The sequence below is a fragment of the Aspergillus stella-maris genome (genome assembly GCF_047715825.1).
Source record: "Aspergillus stella-maris strain CBS 113639 unplaced genomic scaffold BDV14scaffold_18, whole genome shotgun sequence".
NCBI lineage: Eukaryota > Fungi > Ascomycota > Eurotiomycetes > Eurotiales > Aspergillaceae > Aspergillus > Aspergillus stella-maris.
Window position 1 is genome coordinate 252,933 of NW_027396812.1, and position 26,376 is coordinate 279,308.

The 26,376-nt window shown below is 52.1% G+C and overlaps 10 protein-coding genes across 10 annotated transcripts; 8 read left to right on the forward strand and 2 right to left on the reverse strand.

Moving 5' to 3' along the window:
• Window positions 1-364: 364 nt before the first annotated feature.
• BDV14DRAFT_170981 (GMC family oxidoreductase) lies at window positions 365-2,386 on the forward strand. Its single transcript, XM_073768311.1, has 3 exons — window positions 365-707; window positions 766-848; window positions 901-2,386. The coding sequence occupies exons 1-3, from the start codon at window positions 396-398 to the stop codon at window positions 2,294-2,296; spliced, it is 1,791 nt and encodes a 596-aa protein (XP_073629618.1). The 5' UTR covers window positions 365-395; the 3' UTR covers window positions 2,297-2,386.
• A 431-nt stretch (window positions 2,387-2,817) lies between these two features.
• BDV14DRAFT_170982 (UbiA prenyltransferase family) lies at window positions 2,818-4,173 on the forward strand. Its single transcript, XM_073768312.1, has one exon. The coding sequence runs from the start codon at window positions 2,999-3,001 to the stop codon at window positions 3,926-3,928; it is 930 nt and encodes a 309-aa protein (XP_073629619.1). The 5' UTR covers window positions 2,818-2,998; the 3' UTR covers window positions 3,929-4,173.
• Window positions 4,174-4,725: 552 nt separating this feature from the next.
• On the forward strand, window positions 4,726-6,580 carry BDV14DRAFT_38350 (FAD-dependent oxidoreductase). The gene is made up of 3 exons (XM_073776662.1): window positions 4,726-5,501; window positions 5,550-5,752; window positions 5,806-6,580. The coding sequence occupies exons 1-3, from the start codon at window positions 4,820-4,822 to the stop codon at window positions 6,433-6,435; spliced, it is 1,515 nt and encodes a 504-aa protein (XP_073629620.1). The 5' UTR covers window positions 4,726-4,819; the 3' UTR covers window positions 6,436-6,580.
• Window positions 6,581-7,123: 543 nt separating this feature from the next.
• Window positions 7,124-8,408, forward strand: BDV14DRAFT_170985 (uncharacterized protein). Its single transcript, XM_073768313.1, has 4 exons — window positions 7,124-7,257; window positions 7,327-7,989; window positions 8,043-8,139; window positions 8,195-8,408. Exons 1-4 carry the CDS (start codon window positions 7,198-7,200, stop codon window positions 8,302-8,304), a joined length of 930 nt encoding a protein of 309 aa, XP_073629621.1. The 5' UTR covers window positions 7,124-7,197; the 3' UTR covers window positions 8,305-8,408.
• A 630-nt stretch (window positions 8,409-9,038) lies between these two features.
• Window positions 9,039-11,283, forward strand: BDV14DRAFT_170987 (cytochrome P450). Its single transcript, XM_073768314.1, has 6 exons — window positions 9,039-9,444; window positions 9,523-9,885; window positions 9,958-10,178; window positions 10,230-10,677; window positions 10,745-10,834; window positions 10,891-11,283. The coding sequence occupies exons 1-6, from the start codon at window positions 9,130-9,132 to the stop codon at window positions 10,984-10,986; spliced, it is 1,533 nt and encodes a 510-aa protein (XP_073629622.1). The 5' UTR covers window positions 9,039-9,129; the 3' UTR covers window positions 10,987-11,283.
• An 18-nt stretch (window positions 11,284-11,301) lies between these two features.
• On the reverse strand, window positions 11,302-12,570 carry BDV14DRAFT_198781 (uncharacterized protein; the record flags this gene model as incomplete). The annotated part of the gene is made up of 2 exons (XM_073773039.1): window positions 11,302-12,219; window positions 12,289-12,570. The coding sequence occupies 2 exons, from the start codon at window positions 12,568-12,570 to the stop codon at window positions 11,302-11,304; spliced, it is 1,200 nt and encodes a 399-aa protein (XP_073629623.1).
• A 1,428-nt stretch (window positions 12,571-13,998) lies between these two features.
• Window positions 13,999-15,797, forward strand: BDV14DRAFT_198782 (alpha/beta hydrolase; the record flags this gene model as incomplete). Its single annotated transcript, XM_073773040.1, has 5 exons — window positions 13,999-14,315; window positions 14,369-14,410; window positions 14,479-14,859; window positions 14,908-15,571; window positions 15,633-15,797. The coding sequence occupies 5 exons, from the start codon at window positions 13,999-14,001 to the stop codon at window positions 15,795-15,797; spliced, it is 1,569 nt and encodes a 522-aa protein (XP_073629624.1).
• Window positions 15,798-16,734: 937 nt separating this feature from the next.
• On the forward strand, window positions 16,735-19,649 carry BDV14DRAFT_207935 (glycosyl hydrolase family 76-domain-containing protein; the record flags this gene model as incomplete). The annotated part of the gene is made up of 6 exons (XM_073775277.1): window positions 16,735-16,810; window positions 16,858-17,016; window positions 17,092-17,636; window positions 17,699-18,255; window positions 18,486-18,604; window positions 18,676-19,649. The coding sequence occupies 6 exons, from the start codon at window positions 16,735-16,737 to the stop codon at window positions 19,647-19,649; spliced, it is 2,430 nt and encodes an 809-aa protein (XP_073629625.1).
• A 59-nt stretch (window positions 19,650-19,708) lies between these two features.
• On the reverse strand, window positions 19,709-21,570 carry BDV14DRAFT_170993 (Zn(II)2Cys6 transcription factor domain-containing protein). Its single transcript, XM_073768315.1, has one exon. The coding sequence runs from the start codon at window positions 20,938-20,940 to the stop codon at window positions 19,738-19,740; it is 1,203 nt and encodes a 400-aa protein (XP_073629626.1). The 5' UTR covers window positions 20,941-21,570; the 3' UTR covers window positions 19,709-19,737.
• Window positions 21,571-22,618: 1,048 nt separating this feature from the next.
• Window positions 22,619-26,343, forward strand: BDV14DRAFT_38392 (uncharacterized protein). The gene is made up of 2 exons (XM_073776663.1): window positions 22,619-25,459; window positions 25,508-26,343. The coding sequence occupies exons 1-2, from the start codon at window positions 22,884-22,886 to the stop codon at window positions 26,190-26,192; spliced, it is 3,261 nt and encodes a 1,086-aa protein (XP_073629627.1). The 5' UTR covers window positions 22,619-22,883; the 3' UTR covers window positions 26,193-26,343.
• Window positions 26,344-26,376: the final 33 nt, after the last annotated feature.

The following is a 26,376-nucleotide window of genomic DNA, read 5'->3' on the forward strand; positions in this document are numbered from 1 at the left end:
GGGGAGATGGACTCACTACACCGCGACTCCTTAGGGCTCCATAGCGGAGTTTTTATTGCCCGGGCCGGGTTGCCTCACCACTCAGCCCCAAGATTGGACGCATCGTTCGATCAAAGCTTGACTTTGAGCCGATAGATCGGTCAGAAGGGATCTCACCAGCTGAAGAAGTTAAGGAGTTACTCCGATAGCGCCCACTGTGACCTGTCCAATGCATCCTGTGCCCCTGACAGATGCAGACCAGGATACCCATTCCGGGGCCATATGCGACTAGAGATAGAAGGAAATAGTTCTGTAGATCAGGTTACGATCGATCTGCGAATGTATATGATGTCGTCGCAAGCCCACTATGAAGAGCTCCATCACCTACTGTGTTTTTCTTGTCGCTACCGTTCACCATGGGCCGCGCGTTCCTCCTCGCTCTTGCGTCGTTTGTCGCGCCCTCGCTCGCTGTCATTCAAGGCCAGCTTGGTACCGATGCGACTTATGATTATGTAGTTGTGGGCGGTGGTACCTCCGGTCTTGCAATCGCCGCGCGCCTGGCTGAAGATCCCTCACTCAGTGTCGCTGTTATCGAAGCTGGAGGATACTACGAGCAAGAGGGTGGTCCTCCGAACGTGATTCCTGGATTCGCAGGTGCAGCCAACACTGGCACTGATCCTACTGATCTTTCCACCGTTGACTGGAATTTCAACACTCTGCCCCTTGAGGTGAGCTTGCGACGGGATCGTGAGACCAGTCGCATGAAAGTACTGACATCGGCAATAGGAAGGAGACAATCGCGCCCTTCGGTATGCGCGAGGAAGGACATTGGGCGGTTCCTCTGCGAGACATTACATGGTCTACCAACGGTAAGTATCCACTGAAAGGACTGTGCGATTCCATAAACTGACCTTGTACCAGTGGAACAAAAGGCGTCTACAACGAATGGGCCGACATCACCGGCGATGATTCCTGGACTTGGGACTCAGTCCTCCCCTATTTCAAGAAGAGCGTTACCCTGACCCCTGCCAACGCCACAAGCCGCTTCCCCAACGCCAGTGTATCTTACAATCCCGGCGCATTCGAGAACTCTGGTGGCCCCCTCCACGTAACATGGCCAAACTACGGATCTTCTTTCTCGACCTGGTTGGATAGGGGCCTGGAAGCCCTCGGTATCATGCCCGACACGGACTTTAACAGTGGCAGTTTGAACGGATCGTCCTGGGCCCCTGTCACCATCAATCCCCGCAACCAGACCCGCGACTCCTCAGAGACTAGTTTCCTTCGACATGCTCGAGACTTGACGATTTACCCTCATACCCTGGCGATGAAGATTGACTTTGATGGTACGACTGCCACTGGTGTCCGGGTTAAGAGCTCAGGAAGGAGATATACACTCTCTGCGCGACAGGAAGTTATCCTTTCTGCTGGAGCCTTCCAGTCGCCGCAAATGCTCATGATTTCTGGAATTGGGCCGCGGGAGACTTTGGATAGCCTTGATATCCCTGTCATTAAGGACGCGCCCGGCGTCGGTCAGAACATGTGGGATCATCCCATGTTCGGTGTTGTCCACGAAGTCAATGTCGAGACCACAAGCCTTCTTCTGCAGAATCCGCAAGCCGCCGCTCAAGCCGTTGAACAGTATAAGGTTAAGCAGGGCCCCCTGACCTCGCCTGGATTTGGAGTCCTCGGCTGGGAACGGATCCCGGAGAACTTGCTCTCCAACGAAGCGAAACAGGCGTTGAGTGCGTTCCCCTCAGACTGGCCAACTCTCGAATATCTTAGTGTCGACGGTATTCTTGACGGGTGGCACAGCGCTGCTGACCAGCTTGTTGGCGATCACCAGCAGTGGGCCAGTATTGGTGTTGCGTTGGTTTCGCCCTTGTCTAGGGGTAACATCACCATTCTCAGCGACGACGCCCAGGACCCTCCTGTCATTCAGCTCGGCTATCTCACGCACCCCGTTGACCGCGAGATTGCCGTTACTGCCGTCCGACGTCTGCGTCAGGCGTGGGCCGCCACCAACATCACCATCGGCGCCGAATACCTTCCCGGCAGCGACGTCCAGACCGATGAGGAAATCCTCGACTTCATTCGCTCTGTCATGAGCCCTGTTTTCCATCCTGCTGGTACCTGCGCTATGGGCCAGGAAGGCGACCCTCGTGCTGTTGTTGACTCTCAGGCGCGAGTTATCGGTGTCAACAAGCTCCGTGTTGTGGATGCCAGTATTTTCCCTACTCTGCCTCCGGGTCACCCCCAGAGCTCGTGCTACATGGTTGCTGAGAAGATCGCCGATGACATTAAGAACGGGAACTAGATTTATAGAGGATCTACATTCTAAACTCTAGATGAGAGTCTAATATTGTTCATAGAACTTTTAATCACAATACATGCCATAAACTTCTACATCACCTTTACTGGAATTTTTTGTAGACTATCATCCTCTTATCCAGTCGTTAGTCTGTACTTCCCTATACTGTTCAACCAAAGTCCCTGCATAAACACCTTATCGAGTCCTCTCTGCCCATCGCTTCCTGTTCCTATGCTGACATCGGACGCATTCCGATGCCCTCCCCAACAACACCCCCACTCGTTCTGTACAGGGCAGACGCAAGCCGGTGGATCCCTCGTATAGCCTACCTCACTATCACTCGGAGTTTCTTCATGATTCTCACTCTAAGGATTCTAGTCAATACGGGCGACCTAGGAATCAATAACTCCTACTTGACCGATATCCTCAGCCCCGCCACGTCAGCCCGAGACCGTGGGCCTCATCGTCACCGAGCGGATAGTCCGGTTTATTGCGGTGGTCGTGCCGAGGCGATACTCCGTTCTTAACCTCTAAGCCGGAGACGCAGGGCTCTGCCTAAGGCTCGTGGTTTGGAGGGGTTGATAGCGATTGAAATACCCTATTGTAGTCGTCACCGTGTTTGAACGCATAGTGCTAGAACAGAACATTAACACGCCTCTTCCTGGCTCAGTTCATTCGTTACAATATACCACTTCGTTGTTCGTCAACATGCACTCCAAATCCTGGATCCTCGACGCCGTCCCGGCCTGGTTCGTCCCCTACGTCGAACTCACTCGCGTCGGATACCTCCCCATTGGCGTGCTCGTCTCATACCTCCCTGTCCTCGTTGCAATTCTGCACGTTGCGGCCGTTTCATCTCTTCACCATGAAAAACTTCTCGATGCCTGCCTCCAGTGGCTACCTCTCTGCTACCTCTACAGCGCCTACGGGTGCGTCGTCGACGATATAGCCGATCAAGACCTCGACAGCAAGGTCGAGCGGTGCGCGAAGAGACCTTTACCAAGGGGTGCAGTCACGACAACATCTGCCTGTCTTTGGGCAGCGAGTATTGCAGGCCTCGCCGTGACGCTCACGAAGACGTTCTTCCCCAACCAGCCTGCGGGCCATATCCCCATTGCGCTTGCCGGATCAATCATTTATCCCTTCTTGAAGAGGTTCACGAATTACGCGCTCTGCTACCTTGCCTTTCTATATGTTGCGACGGGCCTCAATGCCTCAAGGACAATCGGGTACGATATCCTATCTGCGCCGGATAACCTCCTCTACTCGAACCTCCTCCTCTCCGGCGCAGTGTACATCGCCAACATCTGCGTTGAAACGATCTACATGCACGCCGATGTAGACGAGGACATCAAGAGCGGAATTGGATCTTTGGCTGTTCGGATCCAGGGGTACTCCAAACCTGTGCTATTCGGCATGGCGTTTTCGTATGCTGCTCTTGTTCTTGCGTCGGGCGTTATGGCGGAATTTGGACGGTACTTTTTTACTGGGGCTGCTGTTTCGGCGGTTACCTTGATTAGTTTGGTGGGGAATGTTGATCTTAAGGATGGGAAACAGTGCGAGGTTTATTTTTTCTTTGGGAATGCGGTTGTTATGGCGCTTTTGGCGGGTGGGTTGTATGCTGAGGGGTATGCTTGAAGGACCTTGGAAACTCGATCTACTTTGAAGAGATTGGTAACGGCTAGGTAACTAGTTTAGAGGTTGGGGTTTAGCTTTGGGGGTAACATTCTGACCGTGACAGGCTATCTTTTTTTTTATTTTTTACTCGTTCTACACAGCTTCTCAGCCTTTCGAAGTTCAGCTTTGTTTGGAGATAATGGCCGCGGGGTACTGGTCCGACTGCGCTGAAATATACATACGTCCACATAAATCTTGAAATCTACATATTTACTTGTCTGCCAGGTTCCTGGTAAATGGATTGATGTCTCCAAGGTTCACCGCACAGTATTCTAGAGTTTGTACATCATGAACAGCAAGATAAAGTGATAACGCACGGTAAGCTGCAAAATGCATGTCCCAAGCTGTATGAATAATACAGAATATACTTGTCACACATGGGTAATAACCTCAAGTTTCCAACCAGCGGTTCCTGCATAGCAACCCTGCATCTGCAACACCTGTTCGCAGGAGCTCACCCAGCTCAATCAATGCATGCCCCCAGCCGCAATACCGGAGCATACTTCAGACAGCAAGCGCGTACAAACGAGCCTTTCCATAGAAAGCAATGATAAGTGGGTCTGAAGCTGAAAAAGAAAAGGGCCGTGCCTGGGCATTCATCTCGGAGGAAGGGATTCAGGGTCGTGCACCTGAATTACTCCGGGCCGTGTGATGGCGCCGATAGCTTCGGTCTCGGTGGCGGTGGAGTACGGATAGCTATCGATCTAGGCTCCAAACTCTGATTCATAGAGAAATCGAGTGTACCTTAGGATTTGCCAGTCAGAGTCGAAAATCAACCTTACCTCGCTCGTACCTCGCTCGTGCTAGGCCCCCGGTTCAAATCAAGGTCGTCAGTCAGTCAGTCAGTCAGTCATGGGTGCAATCCTTTCAAAACTTCAAAGATTCTATGCTGGGGCGACACAAGGTGATTCCCAAGCCAAAGGCGCAGTCCCCTTAAGCGATCAGAGCATAGCTGTCGAAACGAAAGTCGAGACCACAAGCATTGCAGAACGACCAACCCACGAACAACAACACCCCCAACAACATGGCGAAACCACAACCCCCTCCAACCCCGACTCACCAACAATCGCAATAATAGGCGGCGGGATAATCGGCCTAATAACGGCCCTGGGTCTAATCCACCGCGGAATAAGCGTAACAGTCTACGAGCGCTCCTCAAAATTCACAGAGACAAGCGCCGGATTCTCGTTCTCGTCCGGCGCAAGGGAGGCAATGAGTCTTGTTTCGCCGGCTGTTCTACGAGCATTAATGAGGGTTGCTGCGCCAAATGAGTATCCGTTTATCAGGTACTTTGATGGGTTTACAAAGGGTGCGCAGGGTAATGGTGAGGGTGAAAAGCCCAGCTGGCAGATCCCGGCGGATAAGCCGGATTATTATGGGTGTTTGAGAGCGGCGTTTTTGGAGAATCTGGGGAGGGAAATTCCTGAGCATATAGTGAAGTTTGGGAAGATTTTGGAGGGGTATGTGGATGATGAAGTGAAGGGGAAGGTGGTTTTGAGGTTTACGGATGAGAGTGTGGAGGAGGTTGATGCTGGTGCGTTTCACCCTCAAACCGTCGAAAGGATATACTGAATATTCGCAGTAATTGGCTGCGACGGCATCAAGTCACGTACGAGACAGATAATGTTAGGCGAGGATGATCCTGCAGCGTATCCAGGGTTCACGCATATGGTGGCATATCGCGCACTGCTTCCTATTGAGGGTGTGCTGGCGGCGCTGGGCGAGGATAAGGGGCATAGCCACTGTTTACACGTTGGGCCAGGCGCATACACAGTGACATATCCGGTACGATGAGATCTTCAGGAACGAAATATCGACGAATACTGATGGAGATATAGGTAGCAAACAACACCCTCGTCAATACAATCCTCTTCTGCAAGATGCGCTGCGAATGGCCAGACAGCAGCAGAATGGCCGAACAATGTTACCGAGAAAAAGCGCAGGAAGCTTTGAAAGATTGGAAGGGCGATATTCGGGGCGTCATCGACCTACTTCCCGACCGACCTGCCAAATGGGCGATATTCGATATGTCAGAGCACCCAGCGAAAACTTATACGTCCGGACGTGTATGTGTGGCTGGGGATGCAGCGCACGCGAGTACGCCGTTCCTTGCGTCTGGGGCGGCGATGGGTGTTGAAGATGCGGCGGTTTTGACTACAACCCTTGATACGGCATTAAAGAACATCAAACTAGGCTCAACTACCGAGAAAAGTGCGGCTATCCGAGCAGCATTCCAGGCATATAGCAACGCGCGACTACAGCGCTCGCAAACCACGGTTCGCGATTCGCGCGCGGTAGGCGATGTCTGCATGTGGCAGAATCCCGAGACAGGTCAAGACCCGGACAAGTGCTTTGCTGAGATCTGGGCGAGCTATTCTCGGGTCTGGGAGTTTGACGTGCACAACATGGTTGAGAAAGCGAAACAAGAGTGCCTGCACTTGTTGATGGGAATGCCAGCAAAGCCGTGACTCGGACAGCTCTAAGTCAGAGAGGGTATTCCAACGCAACTTTCTGCATCCATAGACACCCTTTCTCGTTAAGATAAGATAGACTTCCATTATTGGCGGCTCGCAAATATTACAGTAGTCAAATCATCATACACTATTAGCAGACAAAGAACCTCCGGCGCCAAGAGGCCGAGTAGCTGCCAGCCATCAAAGGGAATGCGACCGGAATCTGATCTCCGGTTTGCTGCCCGGACACGTCACGACCACTCCGCTGCTTTCCAGTTGAGACGGAGAGTCAAGGACAGTCAGGTAGCTATGTGAGCTCTCATATTCCGGCTATTTTTCCTGAGTGTCTTTGTGAAGGCCACAGAGAGCGGATGTGGCAGCTGTGGCTGGGGAAGGGAATCCCCCCAGGAACCGGAGGCTCGGAGTAACCTGAGATCTCAATGCTCGGTACTACCGTGGGACTAGAGCTAATACTAGGTCCTAAGACCTCTTAAAGCCGAGGTGCAGCGCCTATTGATCTATGATTATCCACTAGTTAACGTCAAGGTGGGGGCATCAGATCTGCGGGCCCGTCGGACCACGCATGCAGACGATGGAGTGGAAGGGAAGGGAAGGGCCCAAGGGGCCAATGTAGACTGCTTATCGGGCCTGAGCGCGGACTATATGAAGTTGGCATGTCTCATGACGCGGACTATGGCTGTCTGTCAACTGTCAACCACGTTCCAGTTTCCAATCTGAACCCTTGTCTCTATTCTTCTGTATTCTGTGCTATCCATCATGGTATTTGGTCGCCAGGCTCCCTTGACCGAGGCTAATTTGCCGGATCAGTCTGGGAAGGTGAGCTACTTTCATCCGAAGATTAGCCGCTGCTTTTGCTAGGTCCATAAACTGACGTTCGTCTGGTAGGTCTTCATCGTCACAGGCGCAACATCCGGCTACGGCCTCCTCCTCTCAACCTTCCTCTACAGAAAGAACGCAAAGGTGTACCTTGCCGCCCGCAACGCCAAAAAGACCGAGGAAGTAATCGCAGACATCAAAAAGGGCAACCCCAACTCACAAGGCCAGCTCGAGGCGCTGAGTCTCAACCTCTCAGACCTGTCTACAATCCGCAAATCAGCCGACGAGTTCCTCGCTAAGGAGACAAAGCTCAATGTCCTCTGGAACAATGCAGGCGTTATGTTCCCGCCCGAAGGTGCAAAGACGACACAGGGCTACGAGTTGCAGCTTGGAACGAACAATATCGGACACCATCTCTTCGCGAAGCTGCTTTATCCTGTTCTTGCTCAGACGGCGAGGCAGGAGCCACCTAACTCGGTTCGTGTTGTCTGGGTTGCGTCTGATGCTGTGGGGTGGGCCCCTAAGCCGGCTATTGACTTTGATAACCTCGATTACCACCGCGATGAAAATGCCCGTGTAAAGTACGGTCGCAGCAAGGCCGGGACTATCATGCAGGCGCTCGAGCTGCTGCGTCGCGGCAAGGAGGATGGGATCGTGAGCATCTCGCTTGACCCTGGTATTGCGACGACTGGGTTGCAGAGGGACATGAACAAATTTATGGCGACTGCCATTGTGAGTACTATCACATTTCTGGCGAACATCTGAGCAGTTACTAACTACATTAGAAACTCATCGCCAACAAGCCCGAGGTCGGCGCGTACACTCAGCTGTACGCTGGTCTGTCGCCTGACGTGACTACTGAAATCGCTGCTAAGGAGTGGAGTATGTACACCTGACTCTGAACTTCTCCCACGGGTTTATTGCTAACACAACGTAGTTGTCCACCCCGGAAGAGTCGCCTGCCCCCGTCAAGACCTTTTCAAGGACAAGGAAATGGCCGCCAAGTTCTGGGAGTGGAATGAGACGCAGGTCAAGCCTTACTTGTGATTGATGTGATGATGTTGATTCTGTGATACCTTTGTTGTCTGTAGTTCTTACATAATGTTTATTTCATCAAGTCTTGAGTTAAATTTATTGTTCCATGTCTTCAAGTCGTGTCCTGTCTGCGTAGGCTTAGCACTGTAGGTACAGAAGTGGAGCCCTAAGCCGTCCTAAATAGCTCCGACCTGTGCTATGAAAGCCCTCCTCATCTCTCTGCGCAGGCTCGCCACAAGCACACATTTCCCCTCCCAAGAAACGCGATGTTTGACTCAAGAGTCATCAACGATGCAAACCTCGGAGTTACAGTATTCGTATACTTAAAAACCGGAAATAAGACCTCCGCCTCCCTCCGGTCGCAGCTCCCTTCCTACAGCTGGAACCGGCGATAAAACTCCGGCCCAAGCTGACTGACCTAACCTCATCTGCAGAAGCCGGATGATCGCCGATCACCACTTTGCCGTAGCTTGTCTTATGTCTACGGAGGCGGAGGCCGGAGTATATTCACGGAGATGCGATGTGAGAGTAAGCCTCAGCCTCCAAGCCACTTCTTCAGGCAGGACTAGACCCGGTAGACCCGGTCTCGGGGATTGGGTGGGTAGTGTGGTTAGTTTAAGCGAGTCGGTGCGTGTATTTGTCCGGTGTATACTGCGTCTAGCTAGACTATAGCTGGAGTATGATATTGAGGTGGGGAAGAGTAGGGGTTCCAAAATAGAAAGAACTCATAATGTGTAATAGAAAGAGGACGATTTGATTCTGATAATATAGTAGGCTGCCTTGAGTAAGCCCAGTGCACTACAGCGTCTTAGGAGACTCTTGTCGCGCGCAGCAAAGATGAGTCTATTCAGTACCCTCAGTGCCAATGTAGGGCTCGGCATCCCGCAAGCCCTGGCTGTCCTCGTCATAGCCTACGCCGTGTTCCAATTGGTAGCTGGATACTGGCGCCTCCGCTCCATCCCCGGTCCCTTCTGGGCACGATTCACAAACCTCCAGCGCGTCTCGTGGGTGAATACAGGCCGCGCGCACGAAATCCATTCTGCCGTCCACGAGAAATATGGCGATGTTGTCCGGCTGGGACCAAATATGGTTTCATTAGCGGATCCAGCATGGATTCCGACTGTTTATCCTGCTAGGATGGGGGTTCCGAAGGTATGTATACAACCCCTTATACTAATTATGGGGGGATTGGAGAGAATTGCGCAGGCGCTGATAATGAGGTACACACAGAGCAACTTCTACAAAACACTCGCCCCCTGGACGAAGAACGGTGCATTACCCGCCGTATTCAGCAGCCGAAACGAAGAAATCCACAAATCTCTCCGATCGCCCATTGCGGGACTATACTCGACATCCAAGGTCCTGCCTCTCGAAACGTTCATTAATCAAACGCTCGACGTTATGACCGAGCAAATTGATAAGCGATTTGTGCATAGTCAAGAGACATTCGATCTCGCGCACTGGATGCAGTATTTTGCGTTTGATGTTATGGGGACGTTGACCTTTAGTAAGAGGTATGGGTTTCTTGAAAGGGGGGAGGACGTCAATGGGATGTTGAATACTGTTTGGATGTTTTTGAAGAGCGCTGCCCCGGTGAGTTGAACTCTAGCTTCTACCATATTAGACGCTCTCATGCTGAAGATGGATGATTTTTGGTTGGACCAGTTTACACAAATCCCATGGGCCGACGAAGCGTGGAACAAGAACTCGTTTGTTACTATGTTCCAAGGCGCAACTGGTATTTCCATCATGGGTATTGTGGGTAAATTCGTTGCGAAGAGACAAGAGGGCCAAAAGGCAGGGGATATCGAGCCTACTACGAGTGGGAATAGAGATATGCTCTCGTCTTTCATGGAGATTCAGGCAAACAACTCGCTGCCGCCTTGGTATGTTTCGTCAAAGAATATATGTTGACTTGACTGACTGACTTGTATCAGGTTCGTCAACGCATGGACATTCTCAAACATAACAGCCGGGTCCGACTCTGTGGCCGTCGTAATGCGCACAGTATGGTACAACCTCTTAGCAAATCCAACAACTCTCCAGAAACTCCGCGACGAACTTGTTGCGGCCGATAAAGCCAACACCTTCTCTAAGCCCTATCCCTCATACAAAGACGTCTGTGACCTTCCTTACCTCGACGCCGTCATCCTCGAGGCCCTCCGCGTGCATCCACCCTTCTGTCTCCCCTTTGAGCGAATCGTCCCGAAGGGTGGAATGTTGATTGGCGGGAGGTACTACGCTGAAGGCACGGTGGTGGGTATGAATCCCTATGTAGTTAACCGGCATAAACCGACATTCGGGGAGGATGCGGACAGTTGGAATCCAGATAGGTGGATGGTGCCAAAGGGGTTGAAGAGTAAGAGGGAGGCAGCGGTCTTGACGGTAAGTCTCGATATCTAAACGCCTTTCAATGAAGGGGATATGGAATAATATGATGCTGTACCTATAGTTCGGTGCTGGACGGCGTATCTGTCTTGGGAAGAACATTGCCTTGCTGGAGTTGAAGAAGATTGTTCCTGCTTTGCTTATGATCTATGAGGTGAGTTGCCCAGCTTAATTCTACCAGTTAATTAGCGCTAACGTATCCCTTTGCAGTTTCAACTTCAGGATCCAAAGAGATTCAGGACGGAGAACTACTGGTTCTTCAGGCAGTATGGGATCGACGTGACGGTGAAGAAGAGAGCGCAATAAGAGTCGGGCTGGGGTCGAGGCGTAAATATCAGAGCTAGGCATCTATAGTATTTCCTGAGTAAGTATACCTGATGTTGTTTTAAAAATTGTTCAACTTCAAAGGACACGGGTACAGACAGGTACGGGTCATGGTCGCGTGAGCACTACATATAAGAACAAATATTAAGCGAGCTCGCTAGCTATGGATGTTAGAGCATACAAAAAGCAAAAAAAAACTCAAGCAAACAGTAGAGACAGGATGACGCGACCACATTATGCCACATAACAGAGAAGGCATACAGCAGCAGAGTGTTTGTCGATTGCTCATCAAGCACCTTACAGCTCCAAATAGCCCATCCCCATAGCAGCCGGTCCAGCCCCGAACTCCTTCAAGCTCAATCTCTGCACCTGCTCATCCTTCTCAATATCAAAGACTGTAATAGCCGCATCTGTAGTTCCGTTGCCAGGAGAAAGCGCATAGGCATGACGTCCGATAACCTGCAGATCAATCAAGCCGGGGTCATCGTTGGGCAGATTGGCTGTCAACAGGATACTAGCGTCAGTCGCATCAAGCTCGACAAGGCGGTTAACGGCGACATCAGTGACAAAGACACTGTTGGTTTCGTCACTGTACGCAGCCCAGCAGATTGCCATTTGGTCGGGGACAGTCGCCCTTGCAACTTCGATCGCCTCGTAAGTCTCGCGATTAATCTCAAGCACTGTCGCGCCAAATCCAGGGTCCGTGACGAAGATGAGTTCGCTAGATGGAACAACGACAGCGCCAAAGAGGACGCCTGTCTCTGGTACGGCGGTCCTCACACCTTCCCTGGGGATAAAGGCCGCTGTATCTGGTGAACAACCGTACTTGACGGGGTAGACGGCGAAAAAGCCGATGTTCTCCTCGGTTCCGTCGCCCTTAACTGCGACATAGAGCAATGACTCGTCGGCTGAGAAGAGGACGTGCGAGAGGGTGTTTGTGGGACCGACGGCTGGGATGGTTTGGCCTAGGTCGATGGGGCGGAGCTCGTCTAGCTCGCTTAGACCATCGCGGCCGAAGGTAGTGCAGGATACACCGGCTCTGGTGCCGGTTGTTCCGACGCAGACGAGGCGGTTCTTGATAGAGGCACCGACGGTGTTGGGGAAGTCGCCTGGGATGGAGGCGGGTTTGCCGACGAGAGTGAGCTTTGATGCGTCGTGGTGGTCGGCGCGGAACATGCTCAGGGTACTGGAGCCGGGGTTGACGGCGAAGACGTACTATATTGAATGATTATTGTTAGATACCGCGCCAATGGTAGGTTCTCATAAACAAGTGTTGGTACATACCTCTCCTGCAACAGTCACGGCACCCTGACTGAACAGCGAGTCTGGGCCAGCAGGGACCCCATCGGCATCCACACCACTTTGGCCAATACCACCAGTGCTGGCGACCTTGCCGAATCCAAGGAGCCCGTCCTTCTCAATGGGAACTCCAATGACTGCGTTATCGGGGTTGTTCGTCAAGACGTAAACAGCCTTACTGCTACCTCCATGGCTGGAGTTTGATACCGGAGTGGCATCAACGGACAAGGCCGCGAGAAGAAGAAGTAAACCGGCACTGAAACGCATCTTTGAATGCTGAAGAAGGGGTAAATCACTGTGTTGAGTTGAGGGAGTTGTTGCTGCTTGTTGTTTTTCTTACTGCTGCTCCTCAACCTGCCTTATATACCTTCATCGTCAAATAGTACCACGGCTGGCTCAGCTAGACAAATATTTATTATCGGATTCTCGGTACCTGCCAATTTCCCCAAGGCTGAAAGCTGAGTTCCAACCCCCCAAGCCACGCCGACAAGTAAGCACCGAGCCTGGCCGGACTGCCCCTGGATAACGGCCATGTAGTATAGTTCCTGGATGCTTTGGCAGTTTGGAGTGTATTTCTGACGATTAGTAGTAAACGAGTAGAGGAAGAGCCCCGATGCCCTCCGCCGAAGGTCCGCCGGGATCGACACCTTAGGGCTGACAAGTAGACCACACCCTGTCTAAGGCTCTAAGCCACGGGCTAAGCTCTGAATAGGATCATATGATTGGCTTACGGTGTCCGTAGCTTCCGCCGATATGGCCTTTGCGGCTGTGGCTCAAATACCGCCGAGTTGGCAGTCTCCAGGCTCATTGCCATGCTTACTGCATCGTGGAACGTGTCGCAGTGTCGAACTATTTTGGACTTGATGAGTCGTTCGCCAAGTTCAGTCTTCACACTCGACACGTACATTGATTGTCCAGGCCATGCTTTGAGCGCTTTGCTGTCTTGAAGAGGCTCGACGTCCCGACGAGCTATGGTACATCCCGGTCTTTACAGGGGATGGGGAAAGTGGACCCGACTTGGCTGGCAGTCCTTGTTTATCTCAATACGAGCCGAAGATGACGTGTCGAAGAAGCGGTGGTAAATTTCGGATATGGCCAACTCTGTGATAGCTGCCTTTTCAAACTCTACATGCCAGTTTGTCTTTTAGTCTGGACAACTGAATCATTGACAAAGTGGTCAGTATCGCCGTCAAGCCATGTTTTGTCCGTAAACAAAGAATGACATGGCTAAGTAGGACCAGAAAAAAATGCCTCGAACCAGCTGTCGACGTCACATAGACAGCGTGGTCGGAGTGCAGGGGCCAGATCCAAGCTGATGCAGAATTAATCAAGTGACGGCGTCCGACCCTAATTGCGAGCTGCCACCAGGATCGATTAAGTCAAGGGCTAGAAAACAACATTCCCAGAAGGGACTAATGTGCCGCCAGGGCTGAGCTCAAGAGCCATGCGTCAAGGTGATACGCTCACATCCTGAAGCCAAGAATTGTGGGGATAGAAGCAGTCCGCCCAGAAGTCTATCATGCCCGATTAAGTTGGGTTTGGCGAGAGGCTTTGGGGCTGGCTAGATGGCTGTGCATGGAAAGGGACTTTTATGCTATAAATAAGTTTAGTATAACCTGCAAAGATACAGTTGTTCAGCACGAACCCCCTACAACCGTCAAAGCAATCACGAAGCAGGACACCGACAGAGCAATGATGTCCGTCAAATCTTTATCTTTACAGACGCTGCTGTTGTTCAGCAGTCTTTCGTCTATCCTCGCTCGCGTACACCCACGGGCCGGTGGCATAGCTTGGGGGAACTGTACGGAGGCCGAGCTTGCGGCGATTCAATGCGCCAACTTCAGTGTGCCTTTGGACTACTCGGATCCCGACTCAGACGCTACTCTGTCTCTGCAAGTGGCTAGACTTCCTGCTCTCCAAGGACCGAGGAAGGGGTCTGTTTTCCTCAACTTTGGCGGCCCAGGGCTTGAGACTCGGACACAGTTGGCGACTACTGGAGTTATATTCCAGGCGTGAGTCCCTCTCCACAGCAAATCAGTATTGTAATGCTAAACAATTATTCTAGTTTGACGGGTGGGCAGTATGATCTGGTTACTTTTGACCCGCGGTAAGGAGACTCTCAAACACCACGTACAAGTGATTTACTATGGTATACTGACGGTTATGCGAAAACAGTGGAACAGCAAACACAATCACAGCAAGCTGCTTCAACACCACCATCGAGCGAGAGCAGATTGTCGGCGAACCGAGCTCAGTCATCCCCAGCACCGAAGACGGACTTGCCCTGGGCCGACTCTGGGGTCAGACCCAGGTAGTGGCCAATAGCTGTTTCGACTTTCCCGGTTTCCAGCAACGGGGATCAGTGCTTGGGACAACTTTCGTCGCGCGAGATATTATGCAGCTTATCGATTTTATTGAAGATGACGGTTTACTGCGATATTATGGTCTGTCGTATGGCACCGTCCTTGGTGCGACTGTTGCGGCGATGTTCCCTGATCGCATAGACCGGATGGTGCTTGATGGAATACTTAACCCGCATGAGTATTTTAATGACTAGTCTGTCACTATTCCTACCAAATAAGTGCGTTTACTAACCAGCTGCAGCGACATCGAAGTTTGGGCGGACTCGGATAAGACCCTTGCTGCTGTGCTCAATGGGTGTGTCGAAGCCGGCAAAGAGTTATGTCCTTTGGCCTCCCGCAGCGACAATGGCTCGGATCTCCTAGAAGAGGTATCCAGCTTGCTGGAGGAGCTTCGGATTGAGCCTCTCGTCGCCGACACACTCCTCATTGATTCCAGTTTGCTGGAGACCTACATCCGCTTCTCGCTCTACTCTAACCCATACACAAACTTCACCGTCGGCCTTGAGGCACTCCTCTCCGGAAACACCACGGCCTTCGCTGCGGCATATGCTCAGTTCCTGGGCCAGGGACTTGACCTCTCTGCCCTCCAAGACGAATCGCCCTTTGCAATTCTCTGCGGCGACAAAAAACTCCCCGAGCTGACTTTTACGGAAATGACACCTGTTTTCGAGGCCTTCGAGGAACAAAGTCGATTCATCGGGACGTCTGGTTTTGTTCAGGCAATGATCTGTCAGAACTGGCAGATTGAAGCAAAGGAGAGGTACGAGGGTACCTTCAATGTCTCGACTAGACATCCCATTCTTGCCGTGGGTAATACCTACGACGTTGCGACTCCCTTGGTCTCGGCGCGAAATATTAGTGCGAGTTTCCAAAATGGTGTGCTGCTTGAGAATGAGGGGTTTGGTGTAAGTTATTTGATAACTGTCCCTATATCCAGGGGTCTTGCTAATTCGTCCTCGGTGGTAGCACACTTCTATCGCGCATGGCTCGACGTGCACTATAAATGCTCTGCGAGCTTATTTTCAGAATGGGACCCTCCCTGAAGATGGAACTCGTTGCGAAGTTGACTATGCTCCGTTCGATGCGTCGTTGAACATTGGGACCCTCTTGGTTAGTCTAGGGTATTTGTAAAACGACATGGGGAGTTCGTGTTTGGGTTGTCATGCGAACTTTCCGATAGGTTTTGGTGGTAGAGCTGGATATAATCTATACCTGTAGGACACAGTTTGCTGTTTCTGAATCATGAAATCCTTGTTCGTGGTCCGGAGTCGTGTAATATTCGGAGATTTAATTCTTAGGTTGATGTACTGGGTGCATGTAATATTGAGAGTTCGTCGGAAATGCTTACATAGCTTCAGGAATTTTTTATGCGAGGAATCGAGGGTCACTACGAGTTGATTAACGCCATCCTCATTAGGTCGACCTCTTACTGGCACCATTTATTTAGTCCTGTTGGGGTGGGGGGTAGGAGCGAAGGGGGCGGCTACCCTTCATTACTACGATCCCCTTAAGACCACCAACTTTCTCTCAGCCCCGAGGCACGTCGCGAGCATCACCTCAGGAAAAGCTATCCCATGAGCCGATTTTTAGGTTGCTCTTATGCAGTCGTGACACAATTCACACATTGTCGGGAAACGCCTTTACCAGGCTATCTGGGCGCGCCAAGGCCTAATCCAACAACGACGGTGGCTCTACACAGCAATAATGAACATCCCAATTGTCTCTCACAGGGCTTATGGTCTGGGTAATCAAGGAATCGGTCCTTGGAATAGACGTGCGGCTTCTGCATCAGCGCATAAATGACATGTTGACAGCCGTCGCGACTCGATTACCCACCATGATTGGGTGGGCGTCATCGGAATGCAGGGCCCCCCTATCGAGGAACGACAGGAACAAACATCCTGACAACATGGAATGGAGTTCCGAGGGTAAACATTCCCACCACAGGAATGTCCCTTTATCCCACCCTGACAAAGCAACAGCCCCGGTGGTGGGCCAACCTTGAGGGGTTCTCACCTCTCTTTTCTTGCCAAACCTGCCACATGCATCGTCTGTGGATCGCACCACGATGATAATACTATGGCCGCTACTACTCACGATCCTTGGCTCAGTGCGGGCGGTTGATCTGGACTTAGGCAATACGGGTATGTTTCTGAGTCTGCTCAGCGACCGCTGATTCTAACGGAGATAGCATCCGTCAAGGCAGCATGTCAGGCGATCGCAAAGAACATGCTGTCGCATTATACGGGGTACCAGCCGGGTGATGTACCGGGCAATCTGCCTGATCCATACTACTGGTGGGAGGCTGGGGCGATGTTTAGTGCGCTGGTGGATTACTGGTTCTATACTGGTGCGTTCAACTGACCCTCGATATTTATCCTTGGTCACCGATCATGATGATGACACGTTTTTTCGAGTGCTGCAGGAGACGACCGATGGAACAAAATAACCACCCAAGCCCTCGCATGGCAGGCCGGCGACGCAGGAACATTTATGCCCGCGAACCAAACAAGAACAGAAGGAAACGATGATCAAGGATTCTGGGCATTCGGCGCCATGTCCGCGGCAGAGCGGAATTTTCCTCGTCCACCGGGCGATGGACCAGACTGGCTTGCGATGGCACAGGCGACATTCAACACGCAGGCTTGGAGATGGGATACACAGAGTTGTGGTGGTGGACTGCGGTGGCAGATTTTTACGTGGAACGCCGGGTTCACATACAAGAACACGATATCGAATGGATGTTTCTTCAATCTCGCTGCGCGACTCGCCCGATATACTGGGAACCAGACATACGCCGACTGGGCGGAACGAGTATGGGACTGGACTCATGAGGTCGGATTCATGACGGACGATTACCTCTTCTATGATGGGGCAGATATGGCCAACAACTGCACCGAGATGGACCGGCTGCAATGGACTTATAATGCGGGTGTTTACTTGATGGGAGCTGCAGCAATGTATAACTTTGTCAGTGCTTTCCCCTTTCAGTCCCATACCACGATCAAAGCTAATGAGTCTGCGGAGTACAGACGGAGGGCGATCCGCGCTGGGAAGAACGAACCAAAGGCATAATCAATGGCGCAAACGTGTTCTTCACAGAGGAACCCAAAGACGTCCTGTACGAACGCGCCTGCGAGCCGGTAAATTCATGCAAGGTCGACCAGCGGCCGTTCAAGGGCTTCCTCGCGCGGTGGATGGCCGCATCGACTCAGTTAGCACCATTTACATACGACATGGTCATGCCAAAACTACGTACATCAGCCATCGCAGCAGCGAAAACATGCACGGGAGGTCAAAAGGGAACATCCTGTGCTTTGAAGTGGACGGAACAGCGGTATACCGAGTCCCCTGAGGACGTGGGCCTCCAGCTTGCAGCCCTTGAAGTAATCCAAGCAACGCTGGTGGCGAAGGTCGAACCGCCTGTATCTCAAGAGCACGGAGGTACAAGTGAGGGCAATCCAGCCGGTGGATCTGAACCGCCAAAGCCATCGCCCGCTTCTATTGTGCGCGAGGTGAGGACAGCAGATCGCGCTGGAGCGGGGATCGTCACGATTTGTATGGTTGGAATCATGCTTTATGCGCTGAAGTGGGTTCTCTCTGACCCTAGTGTATGACAACCGGTTTATGTAAGTAGCAATGAATGTATGACATGTCAAGTGGTTATAGTACAGCTGTAAAGAGGGGAATGAGGGGGTACTTATGAGGGGGTGTGGAGAGCCGAGGTCGTTGCCTCTCTATACCCCCCCAGCCTTATATACACTACATCCTATGGTACCAAACCTCCAGACTATACAGCACGTATTCACATTGACCAAGAACCATGGGCTCAACAACACCAGTCTACGAAATCCCCACCCACTGCAAAGCAGGCATAATCGAGAATGCCGGCCCCAATTTCACCGTCAAGGTCGAGCAGGTCCCTGTGCCGGAACCAGGTACGCCATTCCTCCCGTGGCAATCGTCTACCTACTTGCTGTTCCAAAAACCAACGAGAATCTATTTCCAGGCCCCGACGAAATCCTCATAAAGCTCAACGTAACTGGCCTCTGCCAAAGCGACCTACACTACATGCTCGACGACCTCGGCATCTCCATGAGCACATTTAAAGTCCGTTCCCCAGGCCACGAAGGCGCCGGCACCGTCGTGAAACTCGGCGCGCACGTCAAAAACTTCAAAGTCGGCGACCGAGCAGGTATAAAGCCCATCCTCGACTCATGTGGGTGCTGCGCACACTGCTGGAGCGATAAAGAAACCTACTGCGATGGCGTTATCCACACGGGCCTCATGGTGCCAGGGACGTATCAGCAGTACATCGTTTCCCCTGCGCGGTATGCAACGCCGATTCCGGATGGTGTACCCGATGAAATTGCGGCGCCGGTTATGTGTTCTGCGAGTACGATTTATCGGAGTCTTACTGAGAGTAGGCTTCAGTCTGGGAATTGGGCTGTTTTTCCCGGTGGTGGTGGTGGGGTTGGGATTCAGGGTGTTCAGCTGGCTAGGGCGATGGGGATGAGGGGTATTGTTGTTGATACTGGTGAGGAAAAGAGGGATCTTGCGATGAGAATGGGTGCTGAGGCGTTTGTGGATTTCAAGAGCACTTCTGATCCTGCGGGTGAAGTTATTCGCATTGCAGATGGGGTTGGCGCGCATGGAGTCTTTGTTACGGCTCAAGCGGCGTATCCGACTGCGCTTTCGTACTTAGGGTCCCGTGTCGGTGGTGCAGTGATGTGTATTGGGATTGCGCCCGCAGGTAGCATGGTTATACCTGTTGATCCGAACGCGCTGTTGTTTAAGAATACGCGGATTCAGGGGACGTTGGTGGGGAGTCGGCATGATACAATTAGGGCGTTGGATTTTGCGAGACGAGGGGAGTTGAAGCAGATTTGTGAAGTTTGGCCGTTTGATAAGCTACCTGAGGCTGTGGATGCGTTGAGGAAGGGGAGGGTTGCGGGGAGGATTGTTATGGATTATAATGCTTGATTTTATCTGTTAGTTGGTTTGTAGGCTTGGGATTTGATAATTGATTTATTTGTTCAATGGTATCATTTCTATCGTAACGTCGTCTATGTCAAGCTGTCTGCCCGCTTACTTGGGCGAATATCATGATCAGAATAGCAGCTTCCAGCGAGAATGCCTGCTTCCAGAAACTAGGATCCCGAGATTCGTCCATTGCAAGCCGGTAGCAGTTCCACAGCATGTTTCCCTTAATTTTGCTGCCTTCAGGATCCATTCTCAACCCGCATGCCATTGCCATGTAAACATGAAACCGCGCCATCGATGTTGGGCAGATGTACTCCCTTACTGGAGATAGCTGATTCTGGTCGACGATATCCAAAAACTGAAAAAGCCGGCTCCGGGCGAGGGGATATGGAGGAAGTGGGTATCGTGCACTTTGCATTCGGTCAAAGAATTTGTCCAAGACTGTCTCTGCCTCAAATCTTGTTGGTGCTCGTGGAGCTTCAATATCAGGAGAATTTGGCGACATGTCGAATATACTCGTGTCCAGCTCGATATCCGACAGGCCGAATGCTGAAAAATCCCCGGGTGCTGATGACCAGTCGTTGTCCAGGCCGAGTGACGATATGGAAGAGCTTCGCGACCGCGACGGACCCGGCATACTTCTTGGAGACAGGTAAGACATGAGGCCGTTATTTGGTGACGCGCATGCGCTCATCGGAGGGGATATCGCGGCGGTTCCTGGCGGACGTAGAGTATCTATGTCAGGCCTCGAAGTCGCCGGCGCTGGAGCCAATGCGCGAAAAATCGGAGAGGTAGACAACGAGACTGGCGATACTGGAGAGACCGGCGAGGTGTTATCTGCGTAGTCGACAACTTGTATACTTGGAATGTCCAACGGCGACAGTTGGTTGCTGTGGCTGAAGGACTGTTCCATCGAGAGAGCCGGTCCCGGAGAGCCGAAATCGGAACTTAGCTGGATATCTGGAGTCCAGGGCTGCGGCGACAGTAGAGGAGTAACATCGAGACTTTCGCCATTTGACCTTCCAGAGCTAAACTCGGCGATTCTTGCCTCCAGCTCGCGCACTCGTTGTTCTAGCGCATGGGTGTCGTGCTTTTGAATGCGCACGCATTGGATCCGGAACCGTCGGCAGGTGGAACACGGTGTATCCCCATCGCAACGAATCTTTCGTCTTCGACATCTCTCGCAAGCTGATGTCACTGTCTTCCCCCTGCCAGGGCTTGAGCCCATATCTCCAGCAGTCAGAGGTTGAGGTTGACCCTGGCCCGGCTCCGCGGTCGTAGGCACATTCATCACGACAGGTCCCTAGTACTTACGGTATCTCTCATGGCTGAAGTATTATGTCCGATCTGGTCCCAGAGTGTTCCGCAGCGAACAAGGGCAGCAATTGCGAGAACGGCTGACCGGCGTCGGGGACGTGAGGCTGTGGCATCAGCAGGCGACTCTCACCAAGGGAAAAACAAAGGCGGCAAACAATTAGGTCCCGCACTGACTGAGAGCTCTGACAGGATAAGAGCCTGATTTTGATTCGCAATTGTTTGTGGGAGGCCAGCCAGCCAGTGGTTGTCGAACCCCGCTAGATGCACTGCCACTGCCAACCATCACCTAAACCCAACCGCGGACATTTACCATTCGTCGAATGTCCCACTAAGGCGATGATAAAGACCTGCTAGAATTGGAGAAGAAGGAGAAAGTCATACGGTGGCGGATAAGTTCATGGTGTTGTTGCGGACTGTCGCCGTCTCGACTTCACCGATGGGGGAATTAATACACCAACTGCTGTCTTTTCCGAGAGTTGGAGTTGACAAAATGCATCTCCGGAGACCAAAGTCATTAGCCAGTCAGAATCAAGATTTTCCTCATCTTGACCGATGGAATTCCGAGCGCAACGTGCGTAGGGTAGCAGTGCGAAGGAAATCAAATGTACGTTGTCGCGACGTAGTGCGTGTCAGCTAGAAGAATAAGGCAGTATTTATCGCAATGTCAGACCATGCTAAGTAGCATCGGTGACTGGTACCCTTTTAAGGGATCCAATGGTAGGCATGGAAGAAGGTTAGGCTGGTGCGACGGTTCATCGTTCTTGACTCGTAAAAAGGCCTAATTGTGCTGGCTGGTAGTCGCTCTTTCTCTTGCAGTAGTAGGCAATTGATGGAAGCCCAGCCCACGCACCAAAGTTCGCCACCTACCTTCTTTTCTTTTCCTTGAGTAAAAGAGAAACATCACCCCGACTACTGGCCATAGTTCGGCAACAGTAAGCCCCTTCGTAAGCCCCTTCGTATCGAGTCAGCCTCCTCGAATCCGCTACCTGAAAGGGAATACGCGCTCGGTGCCGATCCAAGGACTAACACCTGCAGACGCGGGGAAGCCGTGTAGCGTAGTCTACCATCTTCCCCGTCCTCTGTTGTTTACTCATTTGACCTTCAGGCGTTGCTTGACAATGAATTCCGCCTCGGTGAAGCGAGATTCGCAAAGAGTCTCATCAGAGGAGTCATGACTTGGCTTGCAGCTTCTTGGACCCTGACCTGGCAACCAACCCTTGGCTGGCCAATCCTACCCAGCATCCGGACAGGTCCGCCCCCGGTTTCCTCGCGGCAGGCAGCCCGCTCCATCCATTGCAGTTGGAGGTGGCCGGCGTAGCGGAGGAGGCCTGCCGAGGTGTGATAGCGGAGCTCCAAGACGTGCTTGCGACGCGCTGGCGGAGCAGACTCGGGGCAGGACCGCTATAGCGAGAATCGCCATTTTATCCTTGACAAAGTTGGCACAATCGAGACCCTGAAAGTGGCCGCAGTTGAGCTGCAGGCGCGGGCTCAGTCCCGTTCTTGGCTTCTTGGGAGGACTTGGCTAGCCAATCCAGAGCCCTAACGAAGGCTACATCACTTTGCACAGCCTCGTTGGATTTGTGATTCCAAGCAAATCAGCACTCTTACTAAAAGTCAGTCCTCCCAGTGCTTCTAGCGTCTTGCTGAGGCGTCTCCAATCACCTTTGACTAACTCAATCAAGATGGCGCCAGGGTCTGCAGGTGTCCCAGCGATTACGGTCGACGCCCTCGTAAGTCTCACTTTCGCCTCACTTCTCTTGCTTTCACCTCTGCTATCATACTAATAGCCATCGCAAGGAGCCGACTACGGATTTTGAGCCCGATGCCCCTAACGGTTCCCTCGATGTCACGCCGCGTGAACGATCGCTGAGCAACTTGACCGCGATCGACAGCGTCTATACCGGTCGCGACCGAGCAATGAGCGGGAGCACAATGGCCGCGAGCGGCCTAGAAGTACCAAAGGGAAAAGACAGGCCGACATCGAGTCAAGCACCGAGTGTGTTTTCCTCTGACGAACGAGATGAGGCTCTGCGACCGGATCCAGGAACAGAGGCAGACTTTCAGGTCGACAACAACCCGTTTGCATATTCGCCGGGACAGTTGAACAAGTTACTCAATCCAAAGTCACTGCCGGCATTTGTTGCATTGGGTGGCCTTTCGGGGTTGGTTAACGGACTCCAGACAGACTTGACAGCGGGTTTGAGTGCGGGTGGAGGAGACGAGAAGCATCCAGGGAAAGATGGGTTTGCTGAGCGAATTCGGGTCTACAAGCAGAATGTCTTGCCAGAGAAGAAGGCAACACCCTTGTGGAAGTTGATGTGGCTGGCCTACAACGACAAGGTTCTGATTCTACTTACGGCGGCAGCAGCGATCTCACTGGCCCTCGGTCTATACGAAACATTCGGTGTCGAACATGAGCCCGGCTCGGGGATGCCACTCGACTGGGTAGAAGGATGTGCAATCTGCGTCGCTATTGTCATTGTTGTCATGGTGGGATCGCTCAACGACTACCAGAAGGAACGGGCTTTCGTCAAACTGAACAAGAAGAAAGACGACCGCGAAGTTACCGTCATTCGATCAGGAGCATCCGTCAGGATATCTGTTCATGATGTTCTGGTTGGCGACATTTTAAGCTTGGAACCTGGTGACCTGGTTCCTGTCGACGGAATCTACATCGATGGACACAATGTTAAATGCGACGAATCCTCTGCAACAGGAGAATCAGATCAGCTCAAGAAGACCGGTGGAGAGCAGGTTCTTCGTCTACTTGAGCAAGGTCATACAAAGCAGCAAGATATGGACCCGTTCATCATCTCTGGTAGCAAGGTGCTAGAAGGAGTTGGAACATGTCTCGTCACATCCGTCGGAATCAACTCGAGCTTTGGCAAGATCCTCATGGCGATGCGACAGGAAATGGAACCAACGCCGCTGCAGAAGAAACTGAACGGACTGGCAAGTGCTATTGCTAAACTTGGTGCAAGCTCTGCTATTTTCCTCTTCTTCATCCTGCTCTTCCGCTTCCTGGGTAGTTTGTCTGGCAATGAGCGCACCGGTACCGAAAAGGCCTCGCAGTTTACAGATATCCTCATCGTTGCTATTACAGTTATTGTCGTCGCCGTTCCTGAAGGCTTGCCGCTGGCAGTCACCCTTGCCCTGGCCTTTGCGACAACCCGCATGGTTAAGCTGAATAACCTGGTGAGAGTGTTGAAATCATGCGAAACAATGGGTAACGCGACAACCGTTTGTTCCGACAAGACCGGTACCCTGACGACAAATAAAATGACAGTGGTGACTGGTACCTTTGGTGACGACGACTTTGACGACAAGAACCAGACAGGCAATGAGCGACGATCAGCTGCATTTGCTAGTTCACTCACGGCCGAGCAGAAGCGCGCAATCGTCGAGTCTGTCGCAATCAACTCTACGGCTTTTGAGGGCGAAGAGAATGGAGTCGCTGGCTTCGTTGGGTCCAAGACTGAGACGGCGCTGTTAGGGTTCGCTCGCGATGTTCTGGGTATGGGATCACTTTCTGAGGAGCGCGCCAACGCGACAGTTGTCCAGCTGATGCCATTTGACTCCGGTCGCAAGTGCATGGGGGCTGTCATTAAGCTTCCAAATGGCACATACCGATTCCTTGTCAAGGGTGCTTCGGAAATCCTGCTCGGCTACAGCTCGTCCGTTTGGATGCCAACTGGTCAGGTTGAGCTATCTTCGACTGAGAGGGAACGCCTCGAGCAGGTCATTCTCGACTATGCAAAGCAGTCTCTTCGTACTATCGCCCTGGTCTCCCGCGAGTTTGCTGAATGGCCCCCCAAGCACGCGCTCAACCCGGATGACTCTTCGGAAGCGGATCTCGGATTGCTTTTGGAAGATATGGCTTTCATGGGAGTTGTCGGTATCCAGGACCCTATCAGACCTGGTGTCCCTGAAGCTGTTGCCAAGTGCCACCACGCTGGAGTAACCGTTCGCATGGTCACCGGTGATAATATGGTTACTGCAAAAGCTATTGCCACCGACTGCGGTATCTACACTGGAGGCGTTGTCATGGAGGGCCCCAAGTTCCGTACCCTGACCGACGCCGAATTCGACGACGTTCTTCCCCGACTGCAGGTTCTTGCTCGATCTTCGCCAGAGGACAAGCGTATCCTCGTCACCAGACTTCGCGGTCTGGGTGAGATTGTCGCTGTCACTGGAGATGGAACGAACGACGGTCCTGCCCTCAAGGCTGCCAACATTGGATTTTCCATGGGCATCGCTGGTACAGAAGTGGCCAAGGAGGCATCGGCGATTGTACTTATGGACGACAACTTTTCGAGTATTCTCACTGCGCTGATGTGGGGACGTGCCGTCAATGATGCTGTCCGCAAGTTCCTGCAGTTCCAGATCACGGTCAATATCACTGCTGTGCTGTTGACGTTTATCTCTTCGGTCGCTGATTCTGAGATGCGTTCTGTTTTGACGGCTGTCCAACTGCTCTGGATCAACCTGATCATGTAAGTCATCCTATCCCAATCCTCGTCTTCTTATGCTAACTCTACCAGGGACTCCCTCGCAGCCCTCGCCCTCGCCACCGACCCTCCAACCGAACAAATTCTCGACCGCAAGCCCGTCAAAGGTGGCGCCCCTCTAATCTCAACAACAATGTGGAAAATGATAATCGGCCAGTCAATCTTCCAGCTCATCGTAACGCTCATCCTGCACTTCGGCCCCCGCGAGAACTTCCTCGATTACCCCGAGGACATCCGCCGCAGCATCGTCTTCAACACCTTCGTCTGGATGCAGATCTTCAACGAGTTCAACAACCGTCGCCTCGACAACAGATTCAACATCTTTACAGGCCTGCACAGGAACTGGTTCTTCATCGGGATCAACTGTATTATGGTTGGATGCCAGATCGTCATTGCCTTTTATGGCGGTGCGGCGTTTAGTATCGTGCGCATCCACGACGAGCAGTGGGCTATTTGTATCTGTGTTGCGGCGATCTCGTTGCCTTGGGCTATTGTTGTTAGGATTTTCCCGGACGAGTGGTTCCATACGATTGCGACGTTTGTGGGAAGGCCGGTTGTTCTTGTTTATCGGCCTTGTAGTCGGGGTATGCATCGCTTGGGAAGGAAGATTAAGGGGTTGCGGAAGAAGAAGGGTGATAGTGAGGAAGATGAGGCTGAGGAGAGTGATCGTGAGGTTGCCAATGCTGAGGCTGAGAAGACGGGTGAGAGGAAGGTTTAATGACTACTTTCCTTTGTGCTTTGGCGTTTGTGATACGCTGATATTTTGAGGTTGGCGGACTCCTGTATATAGTGCCGTCTTACACCTCTCTACATAGATTGATATATGAGTACATAGTACATAAGTTAGCTTTGTGGGTATGACTTTTTCCTGTTTGTTGTATTCTTTACCCTCCAGCGCCGGA